The following is an 18,478-nucleotide window of genomic DNA, read 5'->3' on the forward strand; positions in this document are numbered from 1 at the left end:
TTCTTCTGGCCCCACTTCCGCTTCCGGGGAGGTGACTCCGGAGCCGTCTGGCGTGGGGGCGGGGCCAGAGAGGAGCCGGAAGTGGAGCCACTTCCGGCACAGAAAACTCTTAGCTGCGGCTCCGACCCGGCTTGACAGGCGCGGTCCCTGCGAGTACGGCTGCCTCCTTTCGCTTTCCGCCTGCCTCGCCTGCGAGCGCGTTTGCGGTCCCGAAGTTCCTGTCTCTGAAATCGCCCCTTCCTTATGTTCCGGGGCAGGAGTCCTGAAATCAAAGACCCGCCCGCCGGTTCCCCATCATGTCCGAACTGACCAAAGAGCTGATGGAGCTGGTGTGGGGCACCAAGAGCAGCCCTGGTCTCTCTGATACCATCTTCTGCCGCTGGACGCAAGGTACCCCGACTGGGCTGTCCCTTGCAGCCGCCGCTTCTTTGCCCGGAGATAGTCTAACCCTGTCGGCTCTCGCTCCAGACCCTCCGAGTCCCGCAGCCTGCCCGGCATCTGTGCTCGGCGCTGAAACTGGATTTGCTAGAAACGCCCTGCCTGCCCTAGTGGGAGAGGTTGAGTAGGACAGTGGTCACAGCTGCCCACCGGAGGTCCACGGGGGCCGCTTTCCAGCTGGAGAGAAGGGGCGAGCGACCCTTGCTGGGCTGCTGTGTGTGACCGTGAGACAGTGTGCCCCTGCCCTGTGTCGGGTTCCCAGTGCGTGCTGTGGGCATCTGGATCTGTACCCCTAACAGGGATTATTGTGTTTGCTGTTTGGGGTGTGTGTGTGAGAGAGAGAGGGAGAGAGGGAGAGAGGGAGAGAGGGAGAGGGAGAGAGGGAGAGAGGGAGAGAGGGAGAGAGGGAGAGAGGGAGAGAGGGAGAGAGGGAGAGAGGGAGAGAGAGAGAGAGAGAGAGAGAGAGAGAGAGAGAGAGAGAGAGATATCTCAGGAAAGGCTCATGTCAGAAAGCAGTTCTGTTGATTGTGTTTATAGAGTTAGGCAACAGAATGTTGCTTGATACAAAGCGTCTTCTTGGCCCAAGGTATCCCGGGTTTTAATGTGGCATCTGTTACTATCTGATAGTGTTTGTTACAGTTTAAAAGGAATGTGGATCCCAGCACTTCCTGTCAGGTCTAACTTTACTCAGACAGGATTCTTAGCTAAGAATGATACAAATAGTAATGAAATAAAAGTAGCCATTAATTGCGGCACTGTTTGCGGGCTCTGTGCTGGAAGCTTTATACTAATAATTAATTCTCAAAATTTGATACTAAAACAGTACATTACTTAAAGTGACTTGAAAAAAATATGGTGAGATTAAGAATATAGCTTTTGGAGTCAGAAAGATTAGCAATGTATGTATGCAAAACACTAATATAACACTAACAGGAGCACCTGTTCTCAAAGAATTGGGGCAAATTTTTAATGTAGTAAATAGAAATTACTACTTTAAAAATGTAGGTGGTGCACGCCTGTAATCCCAGCATTCTGGAGGCTGAGACTCGAGGACCGCGGACAGCCTCACCTATTTAGTGAGGCCCTTCGAAACTTAGTGAGACACTGTTTCAAAATAAAAAAAATATAGCCCGGCGTGGTGGCGCACGCTTGTAATCCCCGCATTTGGGAGGCAGAGGCAGGAGGATCGCGCAGGTTCGAAGCCAGCCGCGCGCGCTGGCTTAGGAGACCCCGTTTCCAAATAAAAAATGTAAAAATAGGTCTGGGAGTGTAGCCCGGAGATAGAAGGGCTTCCAGGAACCCCAGTACCACCAAAAAAATAAAATAAAATAAATAAATAAATAAATAAATAAATAAATATAGGGCAGGGAGTATAGCTCGGAGGTCGAATGCCCCTGTGTTCTATCCCCAGACCCGCAAATAAATAAATAAATAAATAAATGTGTATTTTGTAAAAAAAATTCAGGATTCAAGTAATCCCATCTTCCCCCTTAGATGTGTATGTTTTAAAAGCTGGTAAAATTAGGATGGTATATTAGTATATTAGACTATTTTGCCCATCACTCTTGTTTTCCAAATGAGAAAATGAGTCATGAAGATTAAATGTCCAGGCCAACGTTACACATATTGATAGAACTCAGAAGTGAATTCCAAGTCTTCCAACTCCTGATACAGCAGTTTGCATTATTTTCCTTTGAGTTTCTAAAGCCCTCATGTATTTAGTATGGCGTTTTTTTACACATTCAATTATGTCAGCAATATTCTGTAATATTTTGAACCCTTGCATTTACAGATTTTATTTTAAAGCTTACACCCTACTTTTATTTATCCTAATAGTGAACAGCTCTAAAATATACAAAACTATGAAGGCGTAAAACAAATTTTTCTTCCATTACAATCACTGAGCGTTTTGCAATGTAGAAAATGGTAGTATTTTATGTTGTGGTGCAAGTTCAAGAAAAGTGTTAAGAAAGCAATTCCAGTATTAGTTAAGAGCACAACCTTTGGACATACTTGAGTTCTAGTTTTATTTTATTTAACTTGAAGCCTCAGTTGCTTTCTCTGTAAAAATGCAGGTAGCCGCAGTATCAGCTTTTATAAGCTTGTTATGAGGGTTCATGGCCGTGTAAATATATTTAGGTACTTAGCACAATATCTGATATACAGTATACAGACAACAAATGGTAGCTATTGCTATATTAAAAACATTTAACTGTGGGCCAAGCCAAAGATCACTCTTTGCCCTACAATTATAAGAAATTATTTGATGGGTAAACATTCTAAACTGAACTTTACAACAACATTTGAGAACCTCTTCCTGCCACCTTTTAGTCATGTGGAAGTTGCTTAACAAGATGAAAGCTTCATTCAGTGAGTATTATTTCAAAATCAAGGATTTTCCCCACAGAGTCTGGTTAGTTATATTGTGGATCTATAATTCACAGTCTTCGGTTGATCGATATTTTAAGGCAGGCAAACATAATGTTGAAGTTATTGCTCTGAATCATAGGGATTCTGTTATTGGCTTTGGCATGTTGACCGTTACGTTCATTCCATTATTTTTAGAGGTCACTGCTAAATATTGCTGTGGCAGGCATTTGGGATTGTGGGAATAGACACAAGACACCACTTTGCTGCATTTAAAATGTGACATCAAGCCTGCCTTTATTTTGTAGTCAATAACTAGGCTTTGAATTGATAATTGCAGTTGTTGGGAAACACGAAAGAAGTATAAAATATTCAGGTAAATGTAAACTTACTTAGAGTTATTCCATTTATAAAATTGTTTACTGGTCAGAAATATTATTATTGCTAAATTAATTTGATATGGCTATTAAAAAATAAGCTGAGGGAGTGGCACACAGTTGTTTTTCATTGATTTGACTTTTTTTTTTTTTTTTTTTGCAGTATACAGGGACATTCTACCTCCGAGCTACACCCCCAGCCCTATTTTTATTCTTTATTTTGAAACAGGGTCTCACTGAGTTGCAAAGGGCCTCACTAAGTAGCTGAGGCTGGCTGCAAACCGTGATCCTGCTGTCTCAGCTTCCCAGATGCTGGGAGTACAAGCATGCGCCACCACGCCAGACTCTTGATTTGACATTTTTTAGATAATTATTTTCAGCATATTCCTTTTGCTTATAAAAAATTGGGGACAGGTGTTTGTTGTTGGTTTGGTTTGGTTTTTGTTTTGTTTTGCTAGTGTTCATTTTAAAGACAAGAAGCCACTTAAAGGCTTGAAGGTGGCTTATTTTTAACTTGAAAAATTTATTCTTTATTCTCTGTTTCCCTCCTGCTCAATCACCTGTAGTACTTTTTAGAGAAAAGCTCATATTGGCTGGGCACGGTGGCACACACCAGCAATCCCAGTACTTAAGAGGCTTGAAACAGGTTGGAGGCCAGCCTTAGCATCTTAGCAAGACCCTTAGCAACCTGGCGAGACACTGTTTCAAAATAAAAAGTAAAAAGGGCTGGGCTGTAGCCTGGAGATAAAATGCTTCTGGGTTCAATCTCCAGTGTTGGGGGGACCCACATACTTCCTCACTTCCTTGTTAACACCGCTTACTGTTTTTTTCTTCCTAACAACTACACCACAGTGTTCCAGGTCCTTGCTATGAACACTAGTAGAGTTGGAGAGTAGATAAGCAGTAAGCGTGACACATAAATTGAGTATAGACAGTAGTTAGAAGGTGAAGGAACAGGGAATGTGGAGTAGAGTGGCCTGATGGGTCTAAGATGAGATCTGAGCAAGCACTGGAGTAACGAGCTACTCCTGCAGGCATCTGAAGAAAGTGTTTCAGGCAGAAAAAAGAGCTATTGGGAAAGACTTAACCATGCTGTGCGTGGCCTGTCACTCAGGGAGCAGGAGGGAGGGCCGCGTGGCAGAGGGAATAAAAGAATAATGTAAGGACTAACGTGGCCGAGTCTCACTTAGAAACCCAAGGCTTTCTAGGCTATTGTAAGTTTGGGGGCTTGTATTCTAAGTGAAATGGGGATCATTGAAAGGCTTGGAGGAAAGGAAAGACAGGGTCTGACAAGTTTTCAAAGAATTGTTTAGGCTCTGTGCTTGAGGGTAAACTGTAGTGTCTAAGTGAGATAGTAATGACAGGCAAGAGACAACTGCAGTGATCCAGAGGGAACGATGGCCATTCCGATCAGTAGAGGAGTCATGGGGACAGTAAAAATGGACAGATTGACCACTTCAGCAGAACCAAGATGAGGTCATCTAGACTTAACCACAGCAGAATTAGTGTTCCAAATGAAGACATCTGACAGATGTATTTGGAATTTGTTTTCTTTTTGTTATCAATTATGTAACTCGGTGTTTGGCAGGCTTTCATGTAGAGGGCTAGCGGCCTTTTCCTCCTTCTCAGTATTCCTCTATGCTATTGTAGCAAAAGCAGCATTGAAAAGCAGGGAGGTGGCTTACAGTTTTAAAGTATAACTTAGGACTTATTGTAAAGTGATTTGACATTATTCTAAAGTAATAAAGTGCTATATCAATATCATTCATTTTTCTTTCTAAGTGATTATAATATTGTGGATCACATCATTTTAGTAGCTGAGGCTGTCTGCGAACTGTGATCCTCCTGTCTCAATATCCCGAATACTAGGATTACAAGTGTGAGCCACCTATTTTCAGGATATTTTTAGAATTTTTAAGTCTAGAATTTATACGAATTCATATCTATTGGCATCTGCTTTTCACATGGAAAGTATGGAAGAGCCTAATCATTAATTCACCCACAGGTTTGTGTGTGTGTGTGTGTGTGTGTGTGTGTGTGTGTGTGTGTGTATGACTAGGGGTGGAACCCAGGGGCTTTTCTACCTCCAGGTTATACTCCCAGACCTATTTTATACTTTATTTGGAAACAGGGTCTCACTAAGTAGCTGAGGCTGGCTTTGAACCTGTGCGATCCTCCTGTCTCAGCCCTCCCAAACGATGGGATTACAAGCGTGCACCACTACGCCTGGCTTTAACCAGTTGTTTTGTTGTTGTTGTTGTTGTTGTTGTTGTTGTTGTTTTTTGGTGGAACTGGGGTTCCTGGAAGCCCTTCTACCTCCGGGCTACACTCCCAGACCTATTTATATATTTTTATTTGGAAACAGGGTCTCTTAAGCCAGCGCGATCCTCCTGTCTCTGCCTCCCAAGCGTGGGGATTACAAGCGTGTGCCACCATGCCCAGCTTTAACCAGTTTTTTTAAAGTTAACAATTTGTAAGCACTTCTGACAAAATCAATTCCTTGATACCTTTAATACATAATGTGCTCCTTTTTATTCAAAGATGTAAATCTACCGTGGTATGACATGTTCATATTGTGCTTAACCCTTACAGCAAACCTAAAAGCTAGTAAAGGACAAGTATAGTTACCCTTGTTTTTTTGGTTTTTTGTTTTTTGTTTTTTGGGGAGATAAGGGAAGTGAGGCCCAATTGAGATATTTGACTCAGTCAAGATCATCTAACTTTTAGTAGTCAAACCAAGACTTTCCATGGCTATGTTTACCTAGAATGCTAGATTTATAGAAGGCATATCTAGCAAACTGGTCAGAGTAATAGACATATGTACAGTAAGTCTTAGGAAAATGAGTTAAGTTAGAAGCTGTAAAATGTGAAAATGAGGAAGAGTTTCCTGTGATCTATAGTACTGAGATGTGACGCAAAATTATATATTTAGGATCAGTTGTTAGATGGGTAATTTCAAAGCTAACCAGAAAAAACAGTTTGTATTGATAGGTTAATTTCTTTTAAAATTAGAAAATAATTTGAGTATGAAAACACTTGACAAGAAAAGTAACTAGATGTCTTAAGAAATTCAAATGCAAGTAAAACTTTAGAGGAGAATCCTAACTAGCCTAGTCCTATTTTAGGATAGAGTATTTAATTTCCACTTGGCTGACTTTATTGCATTTTAGGCTTTAAAAGCACTTGTCATTATCAGTTAATACACTCAAACAAATATTTTGGAATTAAACAGAATTTGATATAAAGCATATGCACTTATTGTTACATTCTCTTCATGAGGCTTTAATAGCCAAAGTAAAATTAAAAAAAAAAGTAAATAGCCAAAGTAAAAGAGTAACTCACTAAAATGCAGTTCTTGCTATAAGCTCCACTCATGGATCTTGAAAATATAATTATATTTTCAGAATTTTTTTTTTTTTTGGCGGTATTGGGATGGAACTCAGGGACATTCTACCTCCGAGCTACGCCCCCAGCCCTATTTTTCATTCTTTATTTTGGAAGAGGGTCTCACTGAGTTGCGGAGGGCGTCATTAAGTAGCTGAGGCTGTCCGTGAACCGCGATCCTCCTGTCTCAGGCTCCCAAATGCTAGGATTACAAGCGTGTACCACGACACCTGGCAAATTTTCAAGATCTTTAAGGAAGCCTAGAATTCATACTAATTCATATCTATTGGCATCTACTTTTCACATGAAAAGTGTGGCAGCGCCTGATTTTTTTCTCCACACTTATGCCTACTACTTAGTGTAATTGTTTTTTGGGCCTTTTTTCTTTTTCTTGTCTCTTTGAAACTGGGATGGAACCTAGGGTGAGGTACTTGCCACGCAGTGCTTTGTCTCTGAGTCACGTCCTAGCCCTTATACACACAGCTGGGCCCTTTCCTTACGTCCACTGGGCCAACAGTGAAGGCCCCTTGGCCTCGCCTCCTGTAGGTAGGTTGGATCTTAAATTTGACTGTCTTGGTGAGATAACCAGCGCACTGAGTTACCACTTGGCCTTACTAAATCCGTGCTCTCGACCTTACCAGTCAACAGTCCTCCACTGATCCGATCATCTAACTCTCAGCCTATCACGTATTGGAGAACACTGTGTCCGTTATAAATACAATTGCAAGCAAACCTCAGCTGAGCCCTCTGTGCCTCTCAGCTCTTTATCCTCGTCAGCTTTCTTATTTTTTTTCAGAATTAGCATTTTCCTCAGCTCTCTGCCCTTCTCGTTTCTCTTTCTCTGAATAAGTAACATCTGTTCATTTCCTCTTTGCCCATATGCTTAACTTAGAAGCCTTCTTAGATTTATATCCCCCAGGCCAGAGGCTTTCAAGTTTGTTTGTTTGTTTGTTTGTTTGTTTGTTTATTAGTTCAAGATCCTGTAACATTCTCAAAATAATGAAGGACTTCAATGTAAAATATACAGAATTAATAAGACCTACAGCATTGTAAGTTTTTCCAAATCTTTAAAAAAAAGTCTAGCTCAGAAGCTAGCTGGATCTCACATCTGCCCCTTCAGTCGTTTTCAATATGCTGTTTTAATTGAAGTATATACAGAAAATGCAGCCTCACACAGACATGTGATTAAACAGTTTTGTATTACCCTTTACAAATACCTGTGGATATTCTTCTTTAGCACACCAAAGCTCAACAGGTGCTAACACTCTTGGAGTAGGTTGCAGTATGGAATCCGAAGCCACAGCAATGAACTCTACCTGCTGTGAAACTGAAATCCATTGCTTTGTCTTGTACTTTGGATGGATCCCTTCCCTGTGTGTTAATTTGTAACGGAATGCATTGATTGGTCATTTGGAAATTATTGTATTTCATTACACAATTCAAAACTCACATTCGTTACTATCACCACTGATCTCATCAGAAAAATCTGTAGCCATTCACAAGCTGTCAAATTCAGTTGTGAATACGGGTTATGTGCTTGAAATCTCAAAATTTTATCACAGCAATACTGTCAGTTATTTTCCTTGGTCTATCATACTCATTTAATTCATTTCTGAGAAAATATCTATCAGATACCCAACTCTATATAATTGTAGTTTATTGATAGTTCTTCAGAGTAAAAGACAAGAACAACAATAACACTAAAATCCAAAAACCAGCACTCCATTTTAAAAAGTAGTGGGGTTAGCTTGCAGTTCAAAAATTACCCATGTGCCTTTCCTGTAAGCCACCATCCTTTAATATGTAGCAGACGTGCTTTATGTGTACTTTCCATTTTGTCACAGAATTATAAAGAAGACATTGCATTCAAGGGCTCGATTTCATAAAGTTGGTAGTTTTTACTAATCAGTAAAGACATTCTTAAGTTAATTTTGACTTTGTGTGTGTGCATGTGGTACTTACTTGTCAACCTACCAGTCCAGTTGGGTATCGCTGCCTTCCATATGCTAATGAACCAACACTTGAACACACACTGCCATCGTGATGAATGACAGCAAAGAGGGCAGAGAATGTCGTAATATTATTATGAAAACCACTCTAAGCCAGGCATGATGGTGCATACTTGTAATCTCAGTACTTGAGACGATATCTAGTACACTGTCTAGTTCCACACAAAACAAAGTTCTAATCTCTAAAAAGCTCCCCGAAAGGTTTCTAAACTTCCAAGGGGTCTGTGGACAATATTTGAGAATCTCTGTAGTTAGCTAGTCCTTCCTACCTACCACACCACACTTTCTCAGCTCGCTCTCACGCTCCCTCGTGCTCTCTCTCTCTCTCTCTCTCCCCCCCTCCCTCCCTCTCCCTCTTCCCCTCCCCCCCTCTCTTTTTTTTGCGGGTGGGGGATGGAACCAGAGTCCTTTGAACTCTGAGCTACACCCCCTGCCCAATTTTTTATTCTTTATTTTGAAACAGGGTCTCACTGAGTTGCGGAGGGCCTCACTAAGTAGCTGAGGCTTTCCGTGAACTACGATTCTCCCAGTCTCAGCCTCCCAAGCATGCGCTACCACACCCGGCTCTGTGTGTGTGTGTGTGTGTGTGTGTGTGTGTGTGTGTGTGTGTGTGTTACCAGGGATGAAACCCAGGCCATTCTACCTCTGAGCTACACCCCCAGCCCTATTTTTATTCTTTATTTTGAAACAGGGTGTCACTGAGTTGCAAAGGGTCTCACTAAGTAACTGAGGCTGACCTCGAACTGCCATCCTCCTGTCTCAGCCTCACAAATGCTGGGATTTCAAGCATGTGTCACCATACTTGGCTTTCTTTTAAGACTTTGGGTCAGCTGGACTGGGTGGCCTGTAATGCCAGTACCTGGGAGGCAGAGACAGGAGGATTGCAGATTTGAGGATAGCTTCAGCAAGTAGTGAGACACTCATTAAACTAAAGAGACCCTGTTTCAAAATTAAATATAAAATAGGGTTGGGGTATAGCTCAGAGATAGAATGTTTTGGATTTAATCCCCAGTATCACATTTAAAAAAAAAAAAGACTTGGGGACCTTAAATTTTCCTTTTTCCCCATATAAATCACTCTTTTTGTTTTATTTTTTGTAACTCATATCCTTCAGTCTACAAAAATAGCTGTTTACTAAATACATCATCATTATTTACTAAAATAGTAATCCTCTAAAAGTTGAATAATTTCTCTAGCACTGTTTCATTTTTTAGTATTTCCAGTGACATGCTTAATCCAGTATTTTAAATATCTATTCAACAGCATGTATAAGTCGATTTCTCTTTGCTTCTGGGTTTTTCTTTCTACAACTTCAGCTAATTTTTTTTTAATCTCCTGTTTTCCTACTCCTGATCAGTGTCTCTGCTGACCCCATCACTGCTCACCTTTGAACTCCCCGTCCCCAGTTTCCTGTCTTCGTTTTTCGTGTTCTCATCCCCTCGTCGTGTTTCTGTGGTTTTCATGGCTCTCTCCTCCTCACTCCTGTCCTGAGCCTCAGACCCACATCTCCCATTCTCAGTATTGCTAAATGCTTGTCTCACAGTTTAGAAACTGAACTTGGCATTCTTAGAAATGAACACTCCCATTAGCTTCACTTTCAAAACTTCAATGCCATTAATTGAGCAATAGCTGTATAACATACTGTGGGAAAGCAGAGTTCAATAAAACAGGCAAAATACGTGAAAGGCAGAGTAGACAGTGAGTACAAAACAACGTAATTACAGATTATGATAAATACTAGTTTGCTGGAGGATGACAGTAGAGACTTAGATAGGAAATACATCTCTGAGGAGTCAACATCTCAACCGAGTCCTAAAGAATAAGAAAGATTTGTCTATATGAAGGGAGTAGGGAAAGAACAGCCAGCATTAAGGCCCCTGGAAAAGACCGTGGGATGCTCTAAGGGCCCTGTAGAAGTGAAAGTAAGAGTGAACGCAGTACTGATGGGTGGATGGGTCTTGGTGTCTTTAGACTAAAGGGGATCTGTCATGAGAGCACTGAGATGCATTAAGCCAGTGTGACAGAATCTGATTTCCACTTCTAAAGTGTTGTTTGGCAGCTCTGGAAGGAGGTTGGGAGGGATTAGTAGATATGGTTGGAAATTTTTAGCAATATTTTAGGTGAGAGTTGGTGGTAGTTTAAACTGTACGGTGTACTAGAGATGGTATGGAAGTGAACATGTTGAGTATTTTGGATCCTTGAATCAAGGCAACCTTATTTTAGGGTGAAGCCTAAAAGATAAGTCAGAAATTCCCAGAGAGCCTGTATTTAAAGTTGAAGGAATGTCATTTACAAAGAGTAAGACCTCAGAGAGAAGACAGAATATATGAAGACCTGAAAGAAGCCCACATGCCTGGAGTCTAAAGGAGGGTGCCCAAAGGGAGAAGTAGGAGAGGGAGGCAGGAGCCAGGTCATACATGACCTTATTAAGAAATTTAGACTCTGGGAGTCCAGAGTTCTAATGTATGTAATGAACATAGATCCTAATAACAGGACCTAGAGAACTGTTTAAAAGGAGCTGATCTGAGGGACTAAGAAATAAAAAAGGAAAACATGAAACCGGAGGGACCAATGTTCAAGGGACAATGATTTTTCAGAAACTGATAAAACCAGACATGGTGGTGCATGCCTGTTATTCCAGTACTTGGGAGGCTGAAACAGGAGAATTGTAACTTCAAGGACTGCTCCAGCGACTTAGTGAGGCTCTCTAAAACGTAGTGAGACCCTGTTTCTAAATAAATTAGTAAGTTTGGGGGTATAGCTCAGGTAGAATGCCCCTGAGTTGTTCAATTCTCAGTACCACAAAAAGAAAAAGAAAAAAACACAAAAGAAATTGGGGGAAGCATTTGAGATGGTGATTCTCTGAGGTTAAGTAAAACTTGAACAATAGTCCGTATTGGTCACAGATGACTCGGGTGAGAATGAATTTGCTATAGTCACAGGTTGAAAATCAGGTTACTGTGGGTTGAATAAATTGTGAGGGAAGGAAATTGAGAAAATAGTGGGGGGGAGATGGAGATGGAGAGTTTGAGAGAACAAATGGGGAGTGCTGATTAGAGTTCTTTGTGGGACCTTAGGAAGGGTTATTTTGTTTGCCTTATAGTGTGATATAAGTGTTTAAATGCTATTTGGAGGAGAGGTTGAAGGAAGAGAGAAGAGGTGAAATGGATGGAGGTTTTTTTCTTCAGTATTTCTCTTCCCAATTTTTATCACCTAGTGACTCAAATTAGAAACTTTTAGAGGCAGCTCTGGTTTCTTCTGTAGCAAGCCTTTGCCTCACTTGTACGTACTAATCAAATCCCAATTTTATCCTTTTAAAAGTTTTTCTTCTCCACATGAATGTTACTAGTTGGTGGCCATATCTCTAGGACTCTTGAAGCCACCTTTTCCCAGTGTGTTCTTTTAAGAAAGAAGAAACAGAATGAGTGTGATCATATGCCTACTTTGCAAAGGCCTCTGTCCAGCTGAGCCTGGCTTGTTCCTCTGCAATGTGAACTCTGGTTGTTTCCCTTCCTCCCGTGAACCTCTCCTCCATCCTGCTCTCCTCCTTTATCCCACAAACCCTTTGGCTGCAGTAAATTCCCTCTAGTTCATAAAGTTTCCCAGCTCTCACTCTTTTTCTCTTTTATAAAGATACTTCTTCACTTGAATTTCATATGCCCACCCTTCCTTCCCCAGAAACTTGCTATTCAAGATCAGCCGCATAGCCATCTGTTAGGAGCAGAAGTAGGCGAGTAAGTCACTCCTTTCTCTAGCCAGGCCATTTCTTCATTCTTCTGCTACAACATTAAAATACGCCTTTATCCCAGGAATTGTCTGTTGACACGTGTGTCTTCAGCAGGACTATTGGCTCCCCCAGGCCAGGAATTGTATCACACATGCATATATACGACATAGTTGGTATAATAGTCAATATTCGTTAAGTATTTGGTGGCTGAGTAACTGACTTGTAATCATTAATAATATATGGTAGAATCCTAGCATGCTGAATTTTTAGAATAAAAACATTGAGGCCTAAGGAGGCAAAATGATTTCACGAGGCTATCCAGTGGTAGCTGGGTGCTTGGGGGCCCTCTGAGAGCTTCCACTGGCTGCTGCCGGTCAGCAGAGGTTGGGTCACATTTACAGTAAGGTGGTGCCCAAGGAGGTCACTCACTGCCTGTGATGTCACCCAGCTGCTCCAGTATAGTCTGATCCAACAGCTGAAGTGGTTAAAAGGTACTGTTTGGAAAGAGTCCTAAAAATTGTTTGAATTCAGTAGACTATCTAGTTTTTCTTAGAACAAATTAAATTACTGGAAAGTCAGAGTCGGGGTCTGAGGGTATTGCTCAGTGGTAGAGTGTGTGTGCTTAGCATGGAGCCCACCCACAACACCAAAAATAAATAAATGCAAGTCAGATGTGCTGTTCTCTTATTGAAACCCACGCTTTATCTTCCTAGAGTGGTCCCTAGGTACAAAAGTGTGTGTGTGTGTGTGTGTGTGTGTGTGTGTGTGTGTGTGTGTGTACACATGCACATGTGGACACGCACTTATGTGCATTTGGGAGGGCTGCCATGGGTTCCATGACTTTTTTCAAAGTGTTCCTTCATGCTCTTCAAACTCTACCAGATGACTAGTAGATATTTTACTGTTGTAAGTGATCTTCCTCAAAGCAGAGTACATAAAAAGTTTTTTTAGCTGATACTTGAACTACATTTTTAATCTGTGCTGCTTGCTTTTGTTTTTAGGGTTTGTGTTTAGTGAATCAGAGGGATCTGCATTAGAACAGTTTGAAGGAGGCCCCTGTGCTGTTATTGCACCTGTTCAGGTAACATGGACACTTTACCAGTTCCTTAGAGGGGCTTATTCAAACATATCATACTGGCTTGTGGTCGTCTAAAGTCTGTGTTTTATATAGTCATGAGACGTGTTCAACTCTTTGCTTTTGCTCATGTAAATTAGTAACAAATAGTAAATAGTAACAAATTCAGAATATGGTGAATCCTATAGAGCAACCTCCTGACTGTATTTTCAAGGAAAGTAATAGGAATTCTCTGACTTTCAAAAAACTTTGGAGTTACTGATCTTAATATCTTCTCCTATAAAGATCCTATTAAGTGGTGTGTTATACACGAGACAGGTACAATCATAGTCATTGTGCTCTTTCCATTTGTCCTTTCTATAAAAATGACTTTCCTAAAAAGTTGAAAATATCCTCATGGCCTAAAAGCCCTACAACTTTCCAAATGTTTAAGACAAGTTGGCATTCTATACTATTTAGGGCATAGCTTTGACCTTTCCAAATGAAATTAATAGCAACTGATTCCAAGTGTTCTTAGGCTGGCCATGGTGGCGCACACTTGTGATCCCAGCGTTTGGGAGGCGGAGACCTGAGGATCGTGGTTCACAGACAGCCTCAGCCACTTAGTGAGACGCTATGCAGCTCAATGAGACCCTGTTTCAAAAATAAAAAAGAGCCAGGAGTGGTGGCGCACACTTGCAATCCCAGCATTTGGGAGGCGGAGACAGGAGGATCCTGTAAGACCCTGTTTCAAAATAAGAGTTTGCAGTACTGGGTTTCATCCCCAGTACTGCAAAAAAAAAAAAAATTAAAATTAAAAAATTAAAAAGACTAAAAAATAGGACTGGGGGCCCTGGGTTCCATTCCTGATATTGCAAAAAAAAAAAAAAAAAAAAATTTTTTTCTTTGGTTAAAAGATAGGGCTAATCTAAAAGTCTTTATTTGATTTTGAAGCTTGACGTTTTTAAACTTAAATGACTGATTTGCTATAAACCTATACACTGTTAAAATCAATAATTTTCAACTTACTATTATAATTATACAATTATAATGTTTGGACAGCCATGTAACTTCATAACTGTTAACAAAGAAGTTATATCATTAATGTTTTAATGGTTTCAGAAATATATGTTTAATGTGATTTGATATTACTCACTGGGCATAAATAATACATCCCTGCATTGTCAGCTACAAAGTAAATTTGACTCTCAATACCATATGCTTTTATATTACTAAATTAAAAACATATTTCTCAATAGTAAAAATAATATTTCTCATGGTTGATTCCAAAATATGCCCTTTGTAGGTCATTATTTTATTTAAAGAGTAAAGTTGATTTTTTGCATTAGTAAAATATTTTAAAAACTAAGAAAAACATGAATGAAACTTGCCTCAGACTTAGTGAATATAAAAAATGGAATTTAATTACAAATTAGTAGTTGTATCTGTTATATTGAATAACTGAGGCAAATTTTGGACACCAGTAGTTATCATACCTGAATCTGAGGATTCTTTATCCTGTACATAAGTAGAATAACTTTTATAAACAGAGCCCCTCTTGATCCTGTACCCTAGGATTTTTATTGGGAGTCTATGAATATAGTTGAATAGCAGGTAATCAAGTGATGTGTCCATATTTTTATGTATAACTTTGAGTCTCACTCTGATATATAATTACATTGTGCCAGTTAAAGTATAAAAATGTCAGATATATTAGAGGAGTTTAAAATTCAGTATATTTCAAAACTATAGTTCTTTTTGTTAATGGGATAACAAACATAACAAGAGGTAATTGTAAAGTTAATAATCCTGAACCTATCCTTATGGATCTTTGAGATAGTGATTTAGTTTTGAAGCATACAAATATTTCTAACTAATAAAATACTATTTGCATCTAAGTATTAAAACTAAGTCATTAAGAGTAATGACAGAAATCAGTAATTCAGATATTAACTTTTTTAAACTGTAAAATTTAGAACATGATGCTATTGGGAAAATAGGTGTAATAACAGTGCCAAATAAATAATTAAGTCATATATCTTACTACATATAACAATTTACCAAAGGTTTATCACATACCATAATAAAGAAGGAACTAAAGCCAGGCATGGTGGTGAATGCTTATAATCCCAGCATTTGGGAGGCTGAGACAGGAGGATCACAGTTTGCAGCCAGCCTCAGCTATTTAGTGAGGCCCTCCGCAACTTAGTGAGACCCTGTTTCAAAAACAAAGAATAAAAAATAGGGCTGGGGTTGTAGCTAGGAGGTAGAATGCCCCTGGGTTCCATCCCCAGTACTGCAAAATAAAAAAAAAAACTAAGATCAGTGGTAAAATGGAGTTTCATAAATGTCATCAATATAACTGGAACATCTGATACCATAAACCACATATGTTCTAGGACTGTTTAATCATAGACAAACTAAATTTAATACATGATCAGAGCTCTGAGAAAGGATGGAACAAACGCAGAAAAATACTTGCAGTAAAAATTCACAATAAGGGGACATTTCTTATACAGTAAATGTGTACGTGTTAGTTAGAAAAACACTAAGACCCCAATGCTGATATGGGCATAGTTATGCCTTTCTAATAGGTGGAATGATGCTAGACAACCAGAGAATCAAGGCACTCACCAAGAATCCAAGAGAGTTACAAACTAAAAACTTGTAACTACAGTCTATTTCTTCCTCTTTAAATATAGAGTTATAATTGCTGGTACATGCATGTGGAGGTGGGATGGTGCTGGCACACTCAACACTGCTGTCTAGTACAACTTTGTACTTTGATTTCTGGGAGGAATTTAACATTATACTTGGAGCCATAATAATGCAGATTCTTTGGTGTTGTGGTTGTACTTCCATGATTCTTTGCTAAGGAAATAATCATATGAAAACATATTCAAGAATAAGCTCATGCCGAGCCTGGTGGTGCTCACCTATAATCCCATCCATAGGAGGCTGAAGCAGAAGGATTGCAGGTTCAAAGCCAGCCTCAGCAACTTAGTGAGGCTTTCAGCAACCCGGAGAGACCCTGTTTCTAAATAAAAAGTGAAAAAACCAGGCTGGGGATATAGCTCAGAGGTAGAATGCCTCTGGGTTCAATCCTTAGTAACACACACACACACACACACACACACACACACACACACAAATAAACATATTTATAGTAAAAAAAATGGCAAACAATCTAATGTAAAATAATATAATTTAAAACAGGCATGGTGGCACATGCCTGTAGTCCCAGTACTTGAGAGGATGAGGCAGGAGGATGACAGATTTGAGGCCACCAGCCTCAGCAACTTAGTGAGTCCCTGTTTCAAAATAAATAAAATAGGGCTGGGATTATAGCTCAGAGGTAAAATGCCCCTGGCTTCAGTCCCCAGTAACACACACACACACACACACACACACACACACACACACACGCTTAATAAAAACTATTAATTAAATAATATAATTTAAATATGAAATAATACTTTAGTCAAATTTGGTGGTTTGGTAGACAAGTAATAATTAAGAATTATTGTTAAGAGTTTCTGTGGGAAAATGGGAAAATTTATACATTATGGTTTTTTTGGGGTTTTTTGTGTGGTACTGGGAATGGAACCCTTCTACCTCCAGGCTACACTCCCAGACCTATTTTATATTTTATTTGGAAACGGGGTCTCTTAAGCCAGCGAGGCAGACTTTGAACCTGCGCGATCCTCCTGTCTCCGCCTCCCAAGCGCAGGGATTACAAGTGTGCGCTAGCACGCCGGCCTATACATTATGATTTTGACTTGTAAAAATAGGTATGAAAAAAGGCTGAGAGGAAATGCTGTATATCACAGTGCCAGGGTGGTTGTGGTAGTGATGAAATAATGGGCTCTTCCATCACTTCTAAAATCTTGAAGTAGAGCTCTGCTCCTCTGTTTATGGTGGCTGTCATTTTGGGGAAAGTCAGAACCACTTGATTATAGTGTCTGTAGGTTTTATTTCTCTTGTGAATACTATAGAATACTACTCATGTTTACCAAGTGCCAGGGGCTATGCTGAGTGCATAATACAATGGTTTTCATACAATCCCCACTGTCGCCTTTGAAGTTCGCACTGTGAATCAGGACTCAGACCTCGGTCTGTCTAAGCACAGTGCCGTGTTCTGTGCTCTACAGCATTTAAGCATGAGTGAACACCATCATAGTGACCTGTTTTTCTTTCTCTTCCCCTCAGAGATTCTGATTCAATAGTTGGAGCCCAAGAATCAGCATTTTATGCAAGCATCTATGTGCATGTGTGTTTTGCAATGCACCAATAAAATAAAAAACAAAATAATGAAAAAAGGCCAGGTGACCTATACTTGGAGAGAGAAACACCACCCCCCACTCACTGCTTTCTTTCAACTGACCAGGGGGGAACAGTTGATTTACTAAAGGGAAAGATTAGAAATTGATTTGTTTCTGCTTTGGAATTTATAGCTTTTTGAGTTAAGCCAAGAATTTAGGAGCTCTTTAGGATTAAGTGATAATGCTTATAGTGGTATTCTAGTATCATGGACCAGAGCTCACCAAGAAGGACCACTTTTGTATTTAGATTTCTTTTATTCCAAGAAATTAAAGGGAAATGTAGACTTGTTCCTGTTCTCTAGGGCCTTCACTTCGCGGATGGAGCAGGAATTTTCTGTAATTTCCAATTGTGTGTCTACTAGTTTCATCTCCAACTTGTCAGAAAATATGTATGGGGGATGAATAGTTTTATGGATCTAGAATAAAGCTTATTTTAGTATATCTCTGGTAAATATGCACAGTTACTGTTGAATGTCCAAGGAAACCATTTGAGATTTTTATAAAATGATTCAAAAGATCAGAAAAGAGATACCAATTAGTTTTTCCAACTTAAAGGAATGATATGAGGTATGTTTATTATGCATTCTAATTAATGCTTTAATTTATGAAGGCATTTCTTTTGAAGAAGCTCCTGTTTTCTTCTGAGAAGTCATCTTGGCGGGACTGCTCAGGTATAACAGCTGTCTTTTAAAACTTACTTCGTCCTCTGTTTTGAAGGTGATCTATGCAGCCATTCATTGTCAATATTTTAAGTAACATCTTAAAAAGTAAACTATCAATGGGATATTTTTTCTGAAGTT

General features: G+C 39.8%; 1 protein-coding gene across 2 annotated transcripts in view; it reads left to right on the forward strand.

Annotated features, from left to right (window-relative positions):
* Positions 1-296: 296 nt before the first annotated feature.
* The window catches only part of MINDY3 (MINDY lysine 48 deubiquitinase 3), a gene marked incomplete at both ends in the record, with an annotated part of 77,218 nt that continues 59,036 nt past the window's right edge, over positions 297-18,478 (forward strand). The window contains 3 exons of one of the 2 annotated variants that reach the window (XM_080717010.1): positions 297-390; positions 13,304-13,383; positions 18,289-18,349. In XM_080717010.1, the coding sequence (XP_080573136.1) occupies positions 297-390; positions 13,304-13,383; positions 18,289-18,349 (235 nt within the window). The remainder of the gene's footprint in view (positions 391-13,303; positions 13,384-18,288; positions 18,350-18,478) is intronic. The other variant, XM_080717011.1, reaches the window with a different exon arrangement.

The sequence above is a fragment of the Muscardinus avellanarius genome (genome assembly GCF_963383645.1).
Source record: "Muscardinus avellanarius genome assembly, chromosome: 20".
Classification (NCBI taxonomy): domain Eukaryota; kingdom Metazoa; phylum Chordata; class Mammalia; order Rodentia; family Gliridae; genus Muscardinus; species Muscardinus avellanarius.